This window comes from Zootoca vivipara, chromosome 1, assembly GCF_965207765.1.
Source record: "Zootoca vivipara chromosome 1, rZooViv2.hap1.1, whole genome shotgun sequence".
Taxonomy (NCBI): Eukaryota; Metazoa; Chordata; class Lepidosauria; order Squamata; family Lacertidae; genus Zootoca; species Zootoca vivipara.
The window spans coordinates 56,071,136-56,092,373 of record NC_142582.1 but is presented as its reverse complement, the minus strand read 5'-3'; the positions used below and the strand labels follow the sequence as shown (position 1 = coordinate 56,092,373).

Below are 21,238 nucleotides of genomic sequence, written 5' to 3'. Positions count from 1 at the left end.
TTCCTAGAAGTTCAGTAAGCTAAATATAGGCCAAATGATTTTCACTCATCCTTGCCAATACTAGCTGGCAATTTGTACTCTCTTCTCCCCATCACAGAGACAGAAATTGCCTTAGAAGCGCAAAATTTATTAATATAAACAAGAAAAAAAGAGACTTAACATTTAAAACAGCAATACGCTTCTTGAACAAAAATACCACACATCCATGAGATCTAGAAAACATCATATCTTTAAAGCATATGGTACATTCCTGCCACCTGAGAATGGTGGAGAGTTCCACACTGCAGAACTGGTGCGTTTGAAGTAACGCGGCTTGCTCTTCTTGAATATTTCTTCTAGTTTAGGGCTCTTCACAACTCCAAAGAGGGCAGTGGTGTCAACTGGTTTGTAATACTGATGTATGATTGCCTGGTTTAGTAGATTTTCTAAGGGAATGAAGAACAGCGTACAGTCAGTTGATGCCAATCAACCAAGTTTTATGTACCATTAAGTGGCATTTATGTGCCATTATGTGCTCATGAAGAACTCTACTCAAAGATACGGTAGTAGGTTGCATCCAATGAACCTAAGAGCCTGCTGGATCAGGCTAATGGCCCATCTGGCCCATCTAGTCCTCTCACAGTGAACAGATGCCTATGGGAAACCAACAAGTAGGATTCAAGCACTATGGGTTTCTCGCAACTGGGGAAGTTCCACTGCTCCTGTGAAAGACTTTCCATTAGCACAGTCCTTTTTTAAAAAAAGAAAAAAAGACCAGCATGGACTGAATCGTCTTTTTTTTAAAAAAAAGAAAGGCGCCCTTTCATAATATCCCAGACTCAGCTTTACAGAACAGACATACTGGGCATCAATACATGGATGTAATTTTTATAATGTGTTCTACTTTTCTATACAGTAAGCCCACAACGTATGCGAGAGTTACATCCCTAAAGCCAAAACTGCATCTAGTCAAAACACATTGGGTTAAATGCCAGGTGGGATTGCCAAAGTCATTTTTCTAGAACCCTGCCCCCTTTCTACTTTTTAAAATTGTGGTGCGTATAAATGTGCATAAGTTGTGAGCTTACTGTATTAATAAAAAGGTAGATAAATAAGACAATGATGTATTATATATTCTCAAACGACTTGGGAGTACCAACACCTGATTCCTAGCACTTTCCTAAGCTGTAGGCTGGAAGTTTGAAAAAGTTATCCCCCCCCCCCGAGAACAAAGATGATATTAATAAACATCCAAGTACTTGAGCATAGACATTAAGTAGACGGCATTGCAAGCTTGGTCAGACTAAAGGTTCATCTATCCCAGCATCCAGTAGCCAGCTAAATGCCTCTTCCTCCCTTAAACCTAGTATTCAGGGGCATGGTGCTTCGGAACACACAAGTTCCATTCAGCTATCATGACTAATAGCAGCAGATAGACAAATTCATGGAGGAAAAGCTAGTGGTCTTCACACCTCCACCATCATACCTTGAAGCAGCCCATTCCATACAGTAATATAAGGAAAGTTCAACTATAAAGGATTCAAACAAACCAGTAGCCCAAGCAGGTATGGGCTTGCGGGGTTGACTCTCATCATCTGTTGAATCATCACTGTTCAAATCCATTCCATAATTATTCACATCAATCTTGAGCTGTTTAGGGCCTTGTGGTGTCATCGGGTAGGAATTACAGCTAGTAGAGTTCTGGAAAGAAGATGAGGGGAGAGCTAAGTCACTGGGTATAGAACCAGATTTTGCTGGCAAAGTTAGAATCACGGAATTGTGAAGTTGGAAGGCCCCACTGCAATGCAGGAATCCTTTGCCCAACATGGAGCTTGAACCCACAACCTTGAGATTAAGAGTCTCATACTTTACCAACTTAGTGTTGTTGCACTGCGCTAGAATCTCAATACAGCCTTTTAGAAAAGAACTTACTCTACTGTGTTTCTCATATTTTAAGTCATCCCTACAAAATAAGCCATGGCAGGATTTTCCTGAGTTGAAGAAATATAAGACATACCCCAAAAATAAGCCATAGTGGTGGGAGCAGGTCTGGATGGCGCCATGGAAGAGGAAGATGCCTGTAAGCGCCCGGAATCGGCTGCTGCTGCCCCTCCAAAATGTCCAGCAGCATGCACCGTGCCAAGCGCTGACCCGGCGGCGGGACGCAGCAAGAGCCTCAGCGCGCGCTGCTCCGAGCCCCGACCCGGCAGCGAGACCCGGGAAGAGCCTCAGCGCGCGCCGCGTGGAGCCCCGACCCGGCGGGACCCAGCAGCGTGCCCTGCTGAAGCGCCGACAACGCGCGCAGCAGCCGCCAGTTCCGGGCGCCGAGCCACGACAGGAAGAGGAGGGACGCAGCGGGACGCAGCTACAACGACAAAAAACACCCGGCCGAGCCTTCATTGGCCGCCGCGGCTGCCACTCGCTGGTCCCTCCTCTTCCTGTCGCGCGCGCTGCAGGTCCCCGCCGGTCTCGCTGCTGGGTTGGCGCTTGGCGCTGGCGCTGCGGGACGCAGCAAGAGCCGCAGCGCGCGCTGCTCCGAGCCGGGATCCGGCAAGAGCCTCAGCGCGCGCCGCGTGAAGCCCGACAACGCGCCCAGCAGCGCAGCAGCAGCCAGTTCCGGGCGCCGGACAGGGGAGGTACCATACTGTATTTTTTAAAAATAATAAGACACCCCCGAAAATAAGCCATAGGCTTATTTTCTTGAGAAAAAAAGATTATAAGACATGACTTATAATATGAGAAACACGGTATCAGAAGAGCATGATGAATCACCACCACCTGACAAACTACGAGTCAATATGGCTAACTTCACCCAGCAGCATGCCCCCCTCAAATCAACACACTGCAACCGATCAACTGCAACCAGCCATGCCCTAGGCCCTCTGATCTCTCGCTCCACCAGCAACAAATCTCTTTTCAAAGTTAAAGAAGCACAAAGGCGCCTTCCTTTATACAGTTTTCTCCTTTGAAATAACCAGCTGTCAACCAGCAAGAAGCTGACAGTCCAAAGCAAAAATTCCAAATTCCAGTCATCATTAACAGTTTATTTTTCACACCAACCAAAGCAAACCCCACTTGCCAACAGATCTGTACATATTCTCCAATGTGTAACACATGTCTAAATATTCTTTCTCATTCACAACTTTCTCCTTTTAGTGGAGTGTGTTTTAAATTCTGCCACTGCACTTTCAAGTTATGTCTCTGCCTACGAAATCCAAGGGGATGAGGGAGAAGAGATGGTAAGATTCTCAAAATTCTCACGTGTGCAGTAAGTTTACCAAGAAGGGGAAATAGGGTCAGCAACAAAGGAACCCCACCCCCTCACACACATACAAAGTGGGGAGCAGCACTTCAATATTTTGCAAAATAAGTTTACATAAAAGTATATGATTTTGGCATGCTGCCCTTTTCAGGATTTAAGCTATATTGCTCCATTTAATGTAGCTGTTCACTTAAGAGCAGTCTTCCCCAATCTTGTGTGCCATCCAGGTGTTTGGACTATAACTCCTATCATGGGAGCTGCAGTCAATCTAGTGCTCCAGGTTGCGGAAGGCAGACTTGGAAATAATTGGGTCAGAACAACATGTGTGGGACTTTATGTTCAAAGCCTTTATTAAGTGGCCTCAAGGCACACTGAAAGTAATGTGCTTCTGTGGGTAAGCCTGTGCATTGCAGCACATGCTCTTATAGAGCAAGTCAATCGGGCCATCATTACTCCTTTCAACGCCTGATCCATGGTTTGTAGCTCACCTCGATAACCACTGTTGTATTCAGTTGTTTGCTGGAAGCCTTGGCCTCAGCCTCAGAAGCAACTTTCTCTCGCTTCTCATCTTGCTGCCGCTGTTCCTGCTAAAACACAAAATGGCCACATGGTGCTGTTGATAGGTCACTGCTCTCACCCTACACTTGATGACACAGTGCACTCCAGGAAGAAGCATACAGGGTCTGCCAATTAAAATTTTCCCTAAAGCAATCGGACCCAGATTTGGGAAGCTGAAAACATACCTTTTAGTATAAGGAATATATTCATGTGATAGAAACGTAAGAGCCACTTACCAATTTCCTCTCTTTTTCCTCCAGATCTTTTTTGAGTCGCTCCTTCTCTTTGGCTGCTGCTAAAACCTCTTTATGCAGCTGAACAGCCTTCTCCTTCTCCTTCCGTTCATGCTCCCTTGCAGACAAGAGACACTTCATTACCATCCAAAAAAAGAAGGGGATCATGACCTTAAGCATGACCTGTACACCCAGCATTAGCTTGAGCAGCACTCCCAACAGCCTGTGGGATACACCTTGGGGCTCACATCATCCCCCCCCCCTCACAGCTTCATCCACAGCCATATTTTTTAGATTGGTGAAAAGAACACCTACCTTTTCCTGGGGTGGGTGACTGTTGCGGCCTGGCCCAGCTCCCTAGGGGTGGGAGAGCAGCCCCACCCTCCCTTTGGTGCTAGTTGCTGGCTTCAGGTATGACTGGCCGCAGGGGATGATGGGATCGTCTGCCAATTTTTTAAATTTAAACTGGCCAGTGTTAGCCTTTGAAGGGGGCAGGGCACCAGGAAGAGTAAGTCTTCACTCTGCCCTATATGGACTGGCTGTGCTGAGTGACTGGAAGCCTTCTCAACGGGGTTGCTCAGTCATTCTGTTCTTACCGCTGTGCTTGGAGCCTCTCCTGTTCTCTCCTCTTCTCCAGTTCCCTCTCAGCAGACAGCTTTTTCTCCCTTTCTAGTTCCAACTGATGCTGCTCTGCAATCTTTCTAGCCTTTTCTTGTTCCTCTTCTTCCCTTTTCTTCTGCATTTGCTCCTTGTGCCTTCGCTCTTCCTCCTGAAAAGATAAACACAGCAGGCTAGTGCTATTGCACTCATGCCTTGCTTTGGGACTTCTAATAATAACTAATTACTAATAATAATAAATAATAAATCTGGCTGGCCACTGGGATGAAAGAAAGGATGCTGGATTAGACAGGCCTTTGATCTGACTCAGCAGGGCCCTCCTTATAAAACAAAAAACTTTTGCCAACTCGTATAATGACCTAAAGAGCTGTAGTGAAGTCGTATAGATTATGCATAAACATCTGCACGGCATGAATCAAATCCTCAACTCCACCTGTTTCATAGGTGAATAGCAACAGTGAATACTTCAGGCAAGACAAACTTATAAATTAGACTTGCTAGTAAAAATTAGATTTCTAGTAAAGTTTCCCCTTCAAGTTGTCAACCTCTGAAGCTTGATGAAGAGGCAGACATTTTTTTTTTTTAAGATCCTTAACTGAAGCTATCTATCTACTATGCTAAAGTAGCAGTTACCTTAAAAATCACGACAGATTCGGTGACCATGAAAGACATACAAATACTTGAAAGAGTAGCCTCTTCAAGTCCTGCAGCTACATGGCTTTGAATTTAGCCTCAACAGGGGTGCGCCTACTGTCCAACATGGCCAGCCATCCCCACACCCCTGCCCTTACCAGCTGCAGAGCTCTTTTTTTACGGGCATCTTCTTCTTGTTTTCGCCGGGCTTCAAGTTCTTCCAACTTCTTGGCAGCTACCTTCTTCTTAACTTTGTCCTCTGCCAGTTTTTCCTCACGCACCTACAATAGGTTGTGTATATCTTGCCATTATATGGGTCATGTTTCTTTCAAAAACAAGATAAGCCTGGCACAGTAATGTAAGAAGTAATGTAAGAGATATGTCCTTTATAATGTACCAAACCCTCTAAGCCCTTCACTGTTTTAACAAGACAAACACATGGAGGGAAGGACTTGTTATCAGCACAATCCTAACCAGGTCTACTCAGAAACTAAGTCCTACTGAATACAATGGGGCATATTCCCCTGATGAGAGTGGTTAGGATTGCAAAATAGATAATTAAACTCTGAAGAACACGTTTCCAAAATGCTCTCTGGCCATATTCATGTTCACCTTCTCATTTTTCTCTTCATGCTGAGCAAGCTTTTGCTCAAGCCGCCTTCTCTTCTCTTCTTCCATCTGCTCTACCCGTTCCCGAGCCTGCAACACCTTGCGAAGGCGCTCTTCACGCTTCCTGATGGCACACAGCAGTTCAGTTAGAAAAAGCTCCAAGGCAAAACTAGGAAAGGAGTAACTGGAAGGATGTCTATGTATGCATACCGCTTTATCTCCTCCAACCGCTGCTTTTTCCCCTCCTCCAGTTTCTGCCTCCTTAGTTGTTCTGCTTCCTCCCTCTTTCTTTGATTCTCTAACCGTTCTCTTTCCTTTTGCTAGGTAGGTAAGGAAGTTCATTAGCACACATGAATAAAATGATGTGTCTGTTAACAGTTGCTGTAATATGGAAACCTGCCCCCGGTAGAAGACAAGCAACAGAACTGGGAGGAACTATTCCCTCCATTGTGGTAAATGTTCCTAACAGTGAAAACATCCTTTGTAGTGAAAGTGTAGTAGCTACAAAAAGAGAGCACGAATTTAGCCACCAATTTTCCCCCAAGAGCAAGATAGGCAAGAACTGCTCAATCTCTCACAATGCCTGTCCTACACTCCCTCCCTCTCCCTCAGCTAAATCACAGCAAACAGTGAGTAGACAACACTCTCTATAGTACTTGAATGCATTGTTAGACCTAGAACATGCATCTTTTACTTATTTCAGAAAGGCTTTGATGTGGGTAGGAAGAATCACATAGCAACAACACATTGGTAATTTCTGTCTACCTTCTTGAAGTATTGCACCCTACACTTCCTAATACACATGCAGTCTAGAAATGCCCAGACCTCAGACAAGCCGTCAAGTGATTTGACAGGTAGATCCAGCACAAGGCAGGGCTCCTTTGCCTTCAGTTACGTAGGAGCAAATGCTATTTCTACTATCACCATCACACAATATTGACAGAAGCAACACACCTGCAAAAATTCCTTCATTTTGGGTACTTCTGTCAATATCCACACATGAACAGAACTTGTAAGGAGTATAAAAATGCAGCAGCCAATATGATTGGGCTAGCTCATGGTTTAAAAAAAGTTTGATCTACTGCCTTGGATGAAAAAACGAAGCTCATAGCTAACGGTAGCCTTTTAATCTGCCCAAATTAAGCTATGTAGTTACTTTCTAACAAACGGAAGGAAGGAGGAAAATAGGCATCCCTATTTAGAAGGAGTTCTCCCTGAATTCAATGATCATACCATGTAAGTCTGCATAATGGAAGTGAAAAAGCTCTGGCCCACCAGAGCCAAGGCCAAGTCTACCAATTCAAACTGAACCAACATCTTAAGATTGCATCTAGTTTCTTTTTTGCACTTTATTCTAAACTTAACATTTTTTTCTGTTTTATTATTTTAAGATATTCAAGAGAAGAAATGGCAGTTATTGATTATCGTGTTTTGAAATGGTTGTGGCTTTCTTACTACAGGGAACAAAATAGTGCAATGCTACTACCCATTAGCTACTTTTTAGTAAGATTACCCTAATAAGCCCTAAATAAAATGCTAGAATTCCACCTTAAAAAGAGGAAGCAATGTTAAGTCACTATGCAGGTTAAGAATGCCATTAGATAACACACCATGTTAATGATATACGAATACAGCTACTGTGAGACCAAATGTTGTTACTTACAACAAACCCCCGCTGTACAAAGAGAAGATTGAGACATAGTTAATGCCTTTGGAAGTTAGCACCCAAATTATCAGTACCGGTATTTCATTGCCAACAATACAAAAGGACTAGACCACTAGTTGATATAGGATTTGCCCTACTGGCTGATTTCAGATTCAGCTCTCTTCACCAAATGACAGCAACCTGCCATGCTTCACCAGAGTCAAGCCCTGCGTAACCCGAGAAGCAGTAATGGATTGAACTAAATGGCATGCAATAAACTTATGCTAAAAGATCACTGAAAAGCAAAGCTATGGAGTGGGGATGGAGTAATTCACAATCTGAAGTCAAAAACGCAAAGGAGAAATTTTGCTCTCATCCAATCCAATGCCAGTCCTTTCAGTCTCTTAAGCCTTCTTACTCTTACAGCTTCTCCTTCCCTTAAGCCCATGTGAAGTTTTTGTACAATTTATTTCTTACATTTACACCCCACCTTTCCTCCTAGGAACTCAAGGTGGTACACATGGATTTTAAAAACAAAAAACAAAACAGGACTTCACTCTACCTGGGGAGTGGCTTGGATAGGGGTGTTTTGTTTGATGAATGATTTCATGGTTGCACTTCGACTCAAAGAGCCAGGGGTCATCATGAGCACTCGGTTCTTATGCACTGTATGCAAGAATGTCTTGAAAGGACGGGCAGCCTGAAAAATACAGGAAGTGATCAGAACCTTGGAAGGCAAATGATGGTACCTGGTTCGCTCCCAAATATGGAATTCTCGGCTTACTTTGCTGGCAGGGCACTGCGGAGATACAGCCCTTTTCTTTGCGGGGGAGAAGTCCTCCTCTGAGTGCTGTCCTTCATCTTGCTCATAAACTGCTCTTTTATAGCTTGGCTTCCTCCTGTAAAGATTAAATATTAATACAGTACAGGGCTCATTTCATAGGATGCACCAGCAGAGAAGTCAACCACCTCCTTGTTTCAGAATTACCATGGGAAGTACAGAACTCTGGCTCCATTCTTTGTTGCTTTGGGTCTTTTGAGTCCAGAAGAAATACAGCTGCTCAGTTACTGGTAAGTATTTTAATTAACTCTCCTCTCACATAGGAACTACCTATCAACCAGCCAATGGACCTGCTCTCCTATTCTCATGATGCTTGCAGTCTTCTCTGAAAATCCTCCCTCTCCGCACAGGAGAAGAAAAAAACTGTAAGAATACCCATCTTGTATCTTCCCTTCCTCTCCTTCCATTCTTCCACTGTTTAGATCCTAACACCTTCAACCTGCATTAAGGTGTCAACCAAACAGTACCATTAAGCACCTAATCCTCAATTATCATCATCTTGTTTTGCTCCATGGATTTTTTATTCAAAGAAAACATACCTAGCACTCTGGGACTGCTTTTGCACCTCATCACTCTTTTCAGAAGTTCCCCCTGCATACAGAGAAAGAGAGCTAGAATTAGTGATGGTGGAAGTGTTTTATGTAGCAAATGCCTGAAGCCAAAGCTGTTTAGTCAACAAATGGATGAATACTTCCAGTTGTTAGGGCAGAATTATTAATAATTATCAGCCCTATACCATACATTAGGTCTCAGGGCAGTTCACACCATAAAGTTACAATATAAAAAAGGCAAAATATATAATAAAAATAAGAACAGAAACAAACCAATAATCCCCCCCTTCCACAAAACATTTAAAAGGGAATCGGATGGTAATCAGCCAAAGGCCATGTCAAGGAGAAACATTTTCGCCTGGAACCTAAAGGTGTATAATGAAAGTGCCAGCTGTACCTCCTTGGGGAGAACATTTCACAAATGGGGGGTACTGTAGAAAAGGACCATTCTCATGTTGACACCCTCTGGACCTCTTGTGGAGGCACACGAAGAAGGGCCTCAGAGGATGATCTCAGGGTCTAGGTAGGTTTATATGGAGACAGGCAGTCCTTGAGGTATTGCTGTTCTGAGCTACTTAAGGCTTTATAGGTAAAAACCAGCACTTTGAATGGGGCCCAGAAACTAAATGGCAGCCAATGCCGCTGATTTCTGCATTAGCTGAAATTTCCGAACCATCTTCAGAGGCAGTCCAGCGTTGCAGTAATCTAACCTAGAGGTTTATCAGAGCATAGACAACAGTAGTTAGGCTGTCCCTGTCCAGATAGGGGTGCAGCTGGGCCACCAGCAGAAGCTGATGGAAGGCACTCTGCATCACTATGGCCAGCTGAGTCTCAAGAGATATGGATCCGGAAGCACCCTCAAGCTCCATACCCACTCCTTCAAAGGAAGTGTAACCCCATGAAGAGCAGGCAACTTCCTAGTCATCTGGTGTAGGGAACTGCCCACTAGCAGTGTCTCAGTCTTATTTGGATTGAGCTTCAGTTTGTTGCCTCTCATCCAGTCCATTACTAAGGCAAGACAACAGTCCAGCATATCCACTACCTCTCCTGCAGATGTAAAGGAGAAGTAGAGCCGAGTGTCACCAGCATATTGCTGACAATGTACTCCAGTCCTCTGGATAACTCCACTCAGCGGTTTCATGTAGATGTTAAACAGCACAGGGGACAAAATCAAACCTTGAGGAACCCCACATTGAAGGCTCCATGGAACTGAATTACATTCCCAAAGCAATGCCCTCTGGGAACAACCATCCAAGTAGGACCAAAACCTCTGCAAAGTGCTGCCACCCACCTGTAGCTTGGGCAGCCGCACCAAAATGATACCATGGTTGATAGTATTGAAAGCCACTGAGAAGTCAAAGAGAATTAACAGGGACATTTCTCCTGATGGTGGTCCTCACACAGGGCGACCAAAGCAGTTTCTGTGCCAAAACTGGGCCTAAACCCCCAATTGACATAGAAAATAAGTTTCCTGCATAAGCGCCTGGATATGATCCAGGAAAGAGACACAAACAACTGGTTGGTAGTTACTTAGATTTTCCAAATCCAGGGAGGATTTGTTAAGCAGTGGTTTCATCACTGCCTCCTTCAAGCAGGCAGGGACTAGCCCCCCCTCGCAAGGAGGCATTAATCACCTCCCTGTCCCAGCCAGAATTCCCCTCCTTGCTAGTTTTTAACCAGCCAAGAGGGGCAAGGGTAAGAGCCCTACTAGTCACCCTGACCAATCCAAGCACCTTGTCCACATCCTCAAGCTTTACCAGCTGAAACTCATTCAACACAATAGGACTAGCCAGTGCTCTGAACACCCCATGAGATTCATCTGCTGTAACAGCAGTCAAGATCTCAGTGGATACAAGCGATTTTATCCCCATAAATAACCCAGAGCTGCATTTTAAATAAAAGGACACATTCTACTCATGTAAAAACATGCTGATTCCCAGACCGTCCGCAGGCCGCATTGAGAAGGCGATGGAGCCACATCTGGCCCCCAGGCCTTAGTTTGGTGACCCCTGCACTACACCATACTGGCTCTCTCAGTGTACTTCTATGAAGTACATAGAACCCTTATAATTATTTCTCTTGCCTGTGTATGTGACATAGCCAAGTTTGCTATGAATTTTTATAGGACCCTTCCTTCCAAGAACTCATGGCAGCATACATTGCTTCCCCACAACAATTTTTCAATGTAGATTAGATCAAGAGAAAACTGGCTCAAGCTCACCTCATTAACTCCATGGCCAAACTAGGATTTGAACCTGGACTTCTCAGTCAAACACTAATACACCATCTACTATACCACATTGGCCAGTTAAGTGATTATTTTTGCTTGAGCAACTGAGCATCTTGCAAATAGTAGGCTTGTAAACTTGCCTTTCCTCAAAATATACTCTATCCAACTCACCGTTGACCTTCTCTGCTACTTAGCCAAGGAGTATACTGACCTTTGCCATCTCCATCTTGTTCCACAGGTTTGATAACTGCTTGCACACTGGCCTTGTGAGAACGAAGGGACATGCGAGGGTTCTCATCAACCTGCAGCAAAGGCAAATTCCTTCTCAGTACAAGCCCCTCCCATAGATGTGTAATCATTAGACAACTAAGTGGGCCCTTTAATGATTTAGCACAAATAATGTTAGGCAGACTAAGCCCCTTTGAGTATCTCTAACAATGATGTTGGCACTTCAGTGAGAACCATAGGGAAGAAGGCATTCTAGGACAGGACTCAGGTTCACTAATGTGGAATCCAACATGCACTGGCTCAAATGACACAATCATGAACTTCAAAGGATTGACTGCAGATTATGTCTAACTCTGAATGTGCAGATCCTGTCCAAACATCTCATCCATCATGTCAGTGTTGGGCAGGTCTGGAGGCAGGACAGATGTACCCTGAAGATGCACCATGGAATGCCATCCAACTCTTCCATGCACATTACACTTCCCCCTGCTAGAGTCTGAATGGTTGCTAACCACACCGTTCTACCAAAAAATGAGTCTCATAGAGTTGAGTGGGGGTTACTGCTGGGTAAATGGGTATTAGATTGTGGCCTTAAGCTTCTTTTAGTCCTCTTTAGAACTTACCTCCTGAGATGTTGGTTCTATCTTCAGCCTAAGAGAGAAAAAGTATGCATATTTTTAGTAGTAAAAACTTTTCATTGTATCTTTAAATGCATTGAAGTAACGAGATGAAGTTATCAACCTATCAGCTGAAAGCTGAACTCTAGCCTCAGCTCATATTAGACTACAGAAAGCCCATACAACACCTCACTGCTGCCATGCTTTCAAAAATAGACTCACCATTTCCTTTCTTGGTACAAGTCTAGTTATCTAATACAATTTCCACACAAAAAATGCATTGTTGTCATTGACAACTTGAAACCTGTGCAGAGGAGGGTGGCCAAGATGATAAATGGTCTGGAAACCAAGCCTTATTATGGGTATGTTCTATTGAAGGCCTTAAAGGCATTAACAACCCTGGCATTTCTTTAGATTGCAATTCATAAATTATATTGAGAACCCTTCTTACTGATCCTGCAATGCTTCAAAATGCCATGAAGCATGCTTGGTCCAGGGAGATGTAGGAGGTTATAAAGACATTCGAGTACTTCACTATAATGGCAGCTTAGTGTCCACATTTATAAGTGCTATTGGTCTGTACGAGCAGGGCCGTCTTGAGCAGATCGCGCGCCCTGGTGCCGAGGGGCGGAGATCGCTCCGCCGCCCGCCCCACCCTCGCAGGGCGCAATTGGTTTCCGCGCGGCTTTGCCGCGCAGCGCCCTCCTTCCCAGGCCAGCGCCCAGCTTACCAGCCCCCCGCCATGGTGCACTGCGCCACCGGGGGGCTATGAAGAGCCGGCCCTGTGTACGAGTCCACTTTTGTGGAATCTTTACCCGGATTCAGTTTCTTAAAGCATAATGTCCGTTCCTTCCTTTTGCAAGATAAGAGTCTACCTCTGCTCTTTTAACAGCGGCACCTGAACCCTTTACATTTAGCGACCACACTTTCACCAATCTACAAGGATCTACCATAGTGTAGTGGTTAAGAGCAGTGGACTCATAATCTAGTGAACTGGGTTCACTTCCCCGCTCCTCATGCAGCTGCTGCGTGACCTTGGGCTAGTCACACTTCTCTCAGCCCACTCACCTCACAGAGTGTTTGTTGTGGGAGAGGAAGGGAAAGGAGAATGTTAGCTACTTTGAGACTCCTTCGGGTAGTGATAAAGCGGGATATCAAATCCAAACTCCTCTTCTTCTTCCTATCATCCCACATTTAGAAAGCTGAGTTCCTGCCATTTTGTTGATGTGCCATTTCAAAGTCTGAGGCCTTGTTCAAGTCCTCAGAACAGATATTTTCTGCCTTAAATCAAGTTTTAGCATTTTGCTTTTTGGACTTCGTGATCCCCAGAGCATTACTTATTGGAGCTGTAAATTGCTGTATGTTAAATCACTTTTTAAAAGCCCACTTGATGTGTTTATCTTCCTGTTACCATTTAGCTCCTCAGTTAGCCACATCTCCTAAATTCATCACTTTTTTTATAAAAAAATTCTAAGGTTCTAATTCCAACTCACCCAGATTCAGTAATTTCTTCAGCCACAGCAACATGACCTGAATGAGAAGAGACACAAGTTACATCTCCAACAAAGTCAAACATCCGCAGAAGCATCCTGGCTCTTACATTGCACCTCACATTATAGATAGATAGATAGATAGATAGAAGCATCCTGGACCTCCTTAAGCACCACAGGAGTCTACCATGGGACAAGTGCTCAAATTTTAAAATCTTCAGTCCTGGAAAAATCAGTTGCTGTGACTGGAAAAGTTTTTGCTAATTCCACCTGGTAAGGAGTCTGAAACATTCTCAGACAGACACCTGACAATGGTTAATTTATACTCCAGGACTACAGAATGCATTAGCTTCCCTACTTCACAAAATTGTCAGCAAGCAATAAGCAGGATGCAGCTGCTCCTTTTGTAGCTGGAGGATGAGAGTAGGATGTTGTGATGTGCTTTGTGAGGCAGTGTATACAGATCTCCTGGTGGCCACTAATTTTCTTTTATTTAAAACTTTTATTGCCCATTATTCACTGCACATGCCAATTCCAAAGCAGGTTACAAATGAACACAAATCTACACACACGGGTGGCGCTGTGGTCTAAACCACTGAGCCTAGGGCTTGCTGATCAGAAGGTCAGTGGTTCGAATCCCCACGACGGGGTGAGCTCCCGTTGCTCAGTCCCTGCTCCTGCCCACGTACCAGTTCGAAAGCACATCAAAGTGCAAGTAGATAAACAGGTACCGCTCTGGTGGGAAGGTAAACGGCATTTCCATGCGCTGCTCTGGTTCGCCAGAAGCGGCTTAATCATGCTGGCCACATGACCCGGAAGCTGTCTGTGGACAAACGCTGGCTCCCTCGGCCTATAGAGCGAGATGAGCGCACAACCCGAGTTGTCCGCGACTGGACTAACAGTCAGGGGTACCTTTACCTTTACACACATCACTGGCAGGCATCCCAAACATGCCTCTTCTCAGTAGATCAGGCATGAGCCACTTCACTTTGGAGCCTCTGGCTATGTGCAGATTTATGTAAGCACCTGGCAGTGATTGTTCCACAGAAGCTTCATGTCTCTGGATCACTTTCCTTTAGATGCAAAGTTGATGCATTGCCCAAAACTGGCAGACCTACCTGCTCAGCTGGCAATTGATGGGCAAGTATGGGACATTTTGGCAGCAGGCTCCTGTCCCAAGAACCAACTATTGCTAAGTGCCCCCTAACCTAAATGATAGCAGTAGGTTTCCCCTAAACGTACTTAAGCCTGCACCACATGACTTAGGACAGATTTAAAAAATAGGAAGCAGTTTCAAGACCAAGTCTCACTGAGTATAGAGTAAAATTATTCCAATACATCACCTTCCATTTTAAACCTTACTTTTGCCTTGAGTTAAAGAAGGCTGATAGCCGAAGAATTGATGCTTTTGAATTATGGTGCTGGAGGAGACTCTTGAGAGTCCCATGGACTGCAAGAAGATCAAACCTATCCATTCTTAAGGAAATCAGCCCTGAGCGCTCACTGGAAGGACAGATCCTGAAGCTGAGGCTCCAATACTTTGGCCACCTCATGAGAAGAGAAGAGAAGACTCCCTGGAAAAGACCCTGATGTTGGGAAAGATTGAGGGCACAAGGAGAAGGGGACGACAGAGGATGAGATGGCTGGACAATGTTCTCGAAGCTACAAACATGAGTTTGACCAAACTGCGGGAGGCAGTGGAAGACAGGAGTGCCTGGCGTGCTCTGGTCCATGGGGTCACGAATGGTCGGACACGAGTAAACAACTAAACAACAACAATTGGAAGCTACAAATGAAGCCATCAGGATACAGTGGTACCTCGACTTACGAATGATTTGACTTGCGAATGTTTTGAGTTACGAACAGAGTTCCGTCCACCATTTTGGATGCGGTTTAGATAGGATTTTTTCGACTTATGATCCCCCCCACTGGCTTCGACTTACAAACGTCCGTTCGGAACGGATTAAATTCGTAAGTCGAGGTACCACTGTAGTGGAAAGAAGCCTAACCAAAAAAACCTTAAATATTGAAAACTTTTTGCAGTTCATTTCAAGCTAGCCTGCTACAAGGTAAAAACAGCAACACTTTTTTTTGTATTCTTATCTCACATTATTGAAACTTACAACTTGCATGCCTAGCAGATAATGACTGCTGGGATTTTTTCCGCTTTGACAAAGACTTCCGAATAGATTTCTGGATCATTATTTCCCTTTTAGTACTGAGCGAGTATCTCCCAGCCAGAGAGGCTCTAGAGTGCATGGAGGTCCTGCCCAATAAGCTTAGGCGGACTGAGCAAGGTTTTGCTTTTGGAGTAGTAGGTGCTTGTGAGCTCTGGTTTAACTTCTGAGCAGCCTCTGATTCAGAAGCCCAGCTGTCCTCTTGGTTCTGGGCACACAATTTCTCCCGAGTGCTGGATTCTTTGTTTTCAGCGGGACCGGGAACTTCTGCTATTTTCATCTTGCATATTCCCCGTCCCTCTTTTATTTCGGCTTTAGGAGTTTCTTTCGCCACAAGGCAAGTTTTGGTCAAAGGTGATCTCTTTATAGGAGACCCCTCCTCAGATAATTTAAGAGTCAAATCAGCTGTTTCAGTCTGGAGTGGTATATTTTTGGCCTGAAGTTCTGCACTACGCCTCTCATTAGCACTGATTACTACTAGTGGTAACCGATCTTCGGCTAAATTGAAAGATAGTTTCTTAAGAAGAGCATCCGAGACTCTGGCAGATGAAGCAGACTGAGATCTAGTAACACGATGACAAGGGGAGGCATTCTCTACATTAATTCCCACGTTTTTCCGACTTCGGGTAATCCGTTTGGAAAATAACCGAGTACTCTCTCTTCTTGACAACCTGATAAAAGAAACACATTGTAAGGAAAGTAATGGGGACCAAGCTCACTGCATGCCAAAGCTGGCAGAAAAGACCAATTTGGTAGGGACAATAGAGTAGCTGAACTGAAAATCCTAAACAAACTGAGAGAAATCTTACGTCAACAATTTATCACTTATATATCAATCAAACCTTTGGCTGATGAAATTACTGGGGATCAATATTTATTTTAAAGATTTATACCTTGTCTTTTGATTCAGGGTAACTATGCGGCTTACAACAGACAACAAACTAAGAGACTAGCTGATGGACAGGGACAGAGAGAGGGATTCCTTTCAGATTTGCAGTCGTAGGACACCTGGCAGATGGAGTTAGGAAAGTCCTATCCTTGTTGTGATGTGCTTTGTGAGGTAGTGTGTGGAGATCTCCTGGTGGTAATTATTTTTAATTTTTTAAAAAAACATTTACTATCCATCCCTCATTACAAAAGCACACATTTTTAAATCTTCAAAACATATTTAGCTAATCAAATAAACATTGCAACCCAATCTAGACATTTTCCTGAAGTAACAACTAGGAATTTTAAACATTATCTTCCAGATTATTCCCTACTACTTAGCCCACAAACAAATATATTCCCTACCTCTTTGTAGCAAAGTGATCATTCTTAACAGAAGAAAAGCGCTTCTTTTTCCTATGACTTTTCTGTGATGGTGTTTTTGGCATCAGCTCAGGTTCATCAGTGGAGCCACTATTTTGAAATAAGAACAGCTGTTTAAATTCTGGTCTGCCAAGTGCCTTTATCTAGTAATATTGCCAACTACTAACTAAATGGCCATTTCTTATTTCAAACCAATTCACACAATTCATGCTGTAGTATTGGAACAATCAAGATATTGACCGAGAATGTCAACATTTTCCTCAGAAGCAATGGCTTGATGACAGGTAAAATTGCAGGTATCCCACTTTCATTCGAAAGTTCATCTTTCAAGTTCTCATTTTGGTAAAGACTGGGGAAAAACATTGTTAGCAGTTCAGGATATTGTTTTACCAAAGCCAGTCTGGTTTCTGACCCTGGCACAGCATCAAACTTCCTCAAACCCAGAGACTAATGACACCGAGTAAGATGGCAGCCTGATACAATAAAATTCTGTACTGCATATGAGAATTATATGCCCTACAATTGTAGCTTTAGCCTCCAAGCATGTAATCTTGCTTTGGGGTAAAATCACAAAAAAGGTCAACAACTTCAATCCTTAAAAAAGGTCAACAACTTCAATCCTTAAAAAAGGTCAACAACTTTGGTTGGCATTATGGTTGTCCCTCACGGCCCTTCACTTCATCAAATCTGGCCCTGTTTGGAAAAAGTTTGGACACCACTGACTTACGGCAACCAGCTAACACCCAACCAGTTCAGGAAAGGAAGCTTTCTCTGCAGACTGTCTTGCCAGAGTAGTGCAGGCTCTGGTTATCTCCCACTTGGACTACTGCAATGTGCTCTATGTTGGGCTACCTTTGAAACTGACTTGGAAACTACAACCAATCCAGAATGCGGCAGCTAGAATGGTGACTGGGAGTGGCTGCCGGGACCATATAATACTGGTCCTAAAGGATCTTCACTGGCTCCCAGTACGTTTCTGAGCACAATTCAAAGTGTTGGTGCTGACCTTTAAAGCCCTAAACAGCCTTGTCCCAGTATTATAAATACAGTAATAATAATAATTTGAATTTATATACCGCCCTATACCCAAGGATCTCAGGGCAGTTCAGTATACCTGAAGGAGCATTTCTACCCCCATTGCTCAGCCCAGACACAGCCCCCTCTGAGGGTCTTCTGCTGGTTCCTTCACTGCAAGAAGTTACAGGGAAACAGGCAGAGCGGCTGCTCGTAGTGGCACCCTCCCTGTGAAATGTCCTCCCTTCAGATGTCAAGGAAATAAAGAACTACACAACTTTTAGAAGACATCTGAAGGCAGCTCTGTATTGGGAAGTTTTTAATATGTGATGTTTTATTTTGTTTAGATATGCTGTAAGACACCCAGATGGGTGGGCTGTAAAATAAATAAATAAATACAGTAAATAATATCTTTTCCTTGCAAATTTACCGTTGCCTTGATTTAAAATTAATCTAGCATGGGTGACAAACCTAATCTTAACCTATGGTATATACACAGCTTATGGGCTGTTGTGATTTCAATGGATTCATAGAACAAATAACTCATGGTTTGGGACACCATTTCTATATCTCTTGCTCATACCTCGTAAACATCTTTTTAGCCTCTTCAAGAATCTCATCCATCCACACCAAGTGATCGTTGTCAATATTTTGTAGAAATTCCGCAAGTTTCTTCCTGGCACATTCTTCCGGCATCACTGGGTTCCCCATCTTCCACATGGCTTGGCCTGCAAAAATGAAAGTGACTTTTTGCTCAAGTAAATACGGTAGGTGCATAAACCATATTTCTTAAAGCTACAACAGCCTTTGTCGTGTCTCAATTTTCCAAAGGAACACAGACTCTGGGTGAGTGCCTGGAACCCCATGGACTCCTGCCACCATTCGGCAGAGAGAAGGGTAGGCACCCAACTATGAGCCTTTTAAAAATAAAATAAAATACATGTTGTCACATATGCATTGGGACGGAAGGAACACCTACTTCTGTAATGTGTGACACAGCCCTGAGGCTGCAATCCCATGTCCCTAAATGCCACAAAGTAAAATGGGTCTTGCTCCAAGTTAGACACAAATTTACAGTGTTTGAAATTAGCCAGGCGTCAAGAGCATTTTGCACCTATCGGCCACTTGCAACCAAGTGAAGATACCTGGATGCCACCTGACACCTCCACCATCTGGAGGTGCGTGTCTGGGGATCATTGGATCTTGTCTGTTTTCACACACTAATACCACATCCTGTAGACTTCTATCAGTTATATTTTACCTGCACAATCAGAATGAATTTGAGGAACCAAAATGCTTTTTCTGTGCAGCCTGAGCAGGAGTGCTGAACTATGCTATACAGTTGTTAACTGCTGTAGCTTGTCTCCATTTACCCCACCGCACTGCCCTGCTCACGGTTGTGAAAAATAGTGTGTTATGAATAGTCTGTGTCACCGTTAAGAAAAATAGGCCAATATACTGGTATATGTGGACTATCCCTGGATAAAGTGACTTTTCTTCTTTAAGTTCTCAAAGTTCTTAACCTAGCTCAAGGTTGCCATCTGAATTAGCCAGATGTTTCACTGATAAACTGTTGCAAGAATTTATAGGTTGGGGAGGGGGTTTGCCCCCCAGCAGATATCATGCACATGCAGCCCACTACCAAAATCAGCACAATCACTTTTGTGACTTGTCCCCACAAAATACTTCATCACAGTTTCTTCCTATCTATTCAAAAGGCCTCTGCTGCACAATACCAAATGTAAAAATTCACTGATAAATGGATCACTTGTGGGGTGCCTCAGGGTTCTGTCCTCTCCCTCATGCTTTTTAACATCTACATGAAGCCACTGGGAGAGATCATCAGGGGGTTGGGCTGGGTGTCCATCAATATGGGGATGATACCCAGCTCTACCTCTCTTTCAAATCAGACCCAGTGAAGGCAGTGAAGGTCCTGTGTGAGTGTCTAGAGGTGGTTGGAGGATGGATGGCGGTTAATGGATTGAGGTTGAATCCTGACAAGACAGAAGTACTGTTCTTGGGGGACAGGAGGCGGGCTGGTGTGGAAAGGGAGACTTAATAATGGTTTATTTATACTGTACGGAAGCGACTTTTTCTAACTTCAAATGCACTCTGCCTTTTTGATCTCTATTTTTCTCCTCCCATTTCTCCTGTTTGGGCTTGCCCTGCTAAATTCAAACGGCACCTGGCAGCCTAATACGGAAAAAAGAGACACTCTTGCTACTGAGAACGAGCTGATGGACAGTAAATACCACTGAACTTGTGTATGCTTACAATACCTCCCTACAGCCTGGTCTGACCCTCAGCCCACCAGCTCCCGAAGGAGTCTCATTCTTCAGAGAATTGAAAAGTCGCCAAGCAGCCTGGCATCCCCTCCGAGTAGTTTCCAGGCTGCAACCCTAAAATACCCGCTTACCCATGAGCAAGTTCAGCTGCACTGGGTGGAGCTTACTTCTGGGTAGACATACTAAAGGCACGCAGGATAATTTTTTATTACAGTATTTCATTTCTATACCGCTTTATATATATATATTTTTAAAACTCAAAGCGGATAACCACTTGATGCTTCTGCCTTGCAGCGCCCTCTGGGGGAACACCACGTCCTATAAAGAGGGGAGGGCTAAACCTTCTGACGCCCAAGGAGAGCATTCTTCAGCGGGCAGAAGAAAAAGGAGGCTGAGCAGCAGCTACGACCTCTTCGCGTACCAATTTGCATTCGAGGAGCTATGCAAAAAGAACAGGTTTTTGTAAGCTCCTGTCCATTTCCAAACACAAGCCCTGGTCGGTAGCACACGGGTGTTAGGCATAAAGGACATGGACGAGAGCCAGTGAGAGGGGCGGAATGGATGACGCGTCGAGGGCCGGGTAGAGATGCCTGGAGGGCCGCATTTGAAACCCCACCCCTACAAAGCTCTGTAAGGCTCCTCAGGCGCCCCCTCCGCTCCAGGCAACTGCAGGCTTCCCCGCCGAGACGCCACCTACATTCTCTCCCCGGCTCTCTGCTGCAGCCGGCCGAGCAACGACCGATGTCCCCATGAGACCGACCTCCGAAAGCCTCCCCTCGCGCCCCCTTTCCCCCCTCCACGGCTTGTAAACTCACTTGGGATCGGCCCCCGTCGCTCCGCCGCAGGTCCCGTTTATCCGGCCGCCGCACGAGCCGGAGAGCGCCTCACGCCAAACAAGAAAAACCGCCCACGGTTCGATGCTTCAGTCACGGCGCCCGCTCCTTATTTTCAAAGAGC

General features: G+C 44.5%; 1 protein-coding gene across 1 annotated transcript; it reads right to left on the bottom strand.

Annotated features, from left to right (window-relative positions):
* Positions 1–106: 106 nt before the first annotated feature.
* Positions 107–21,200, bottom strand: INCENP (inner centromere protein). The gene is made up of 18 exons (XM_035123200.3): positions 21,097–21,200; positions 18,580–18,724; positions 16,965–17,072; positions 15,618–16,342; positions 13,498–13,534; positions 12,011–12,038; positions 11,371–11,461; positions 8,918–8,969; positions 8,322–8,436; positions 8,100–8,237; positions 6,103–6,212; positions 5,896–6,016; positions 5,442–5,564; positions 4,629–4,801; positions 4,036–4,150; positions 3,730–3,828; positions 1,530–1,680; positions 107–425 (listed from the first exon to the last, which is right to left on the bottom strand). The coding sequence occupies exons 2-18, from the start codon at positions 18,714–18,716 to the stop codon at positions 223–225; spliced, it is 2,526 nt and encodes an 841-aa protein (XP_034979091.2). The 5' UTR covers positions 18,717–18,724; positions 21,097–21,200; the 3' UTR covers positions 107–222.
* Positions 21,201–21,238: the final 38 nt, after the last annotated feature.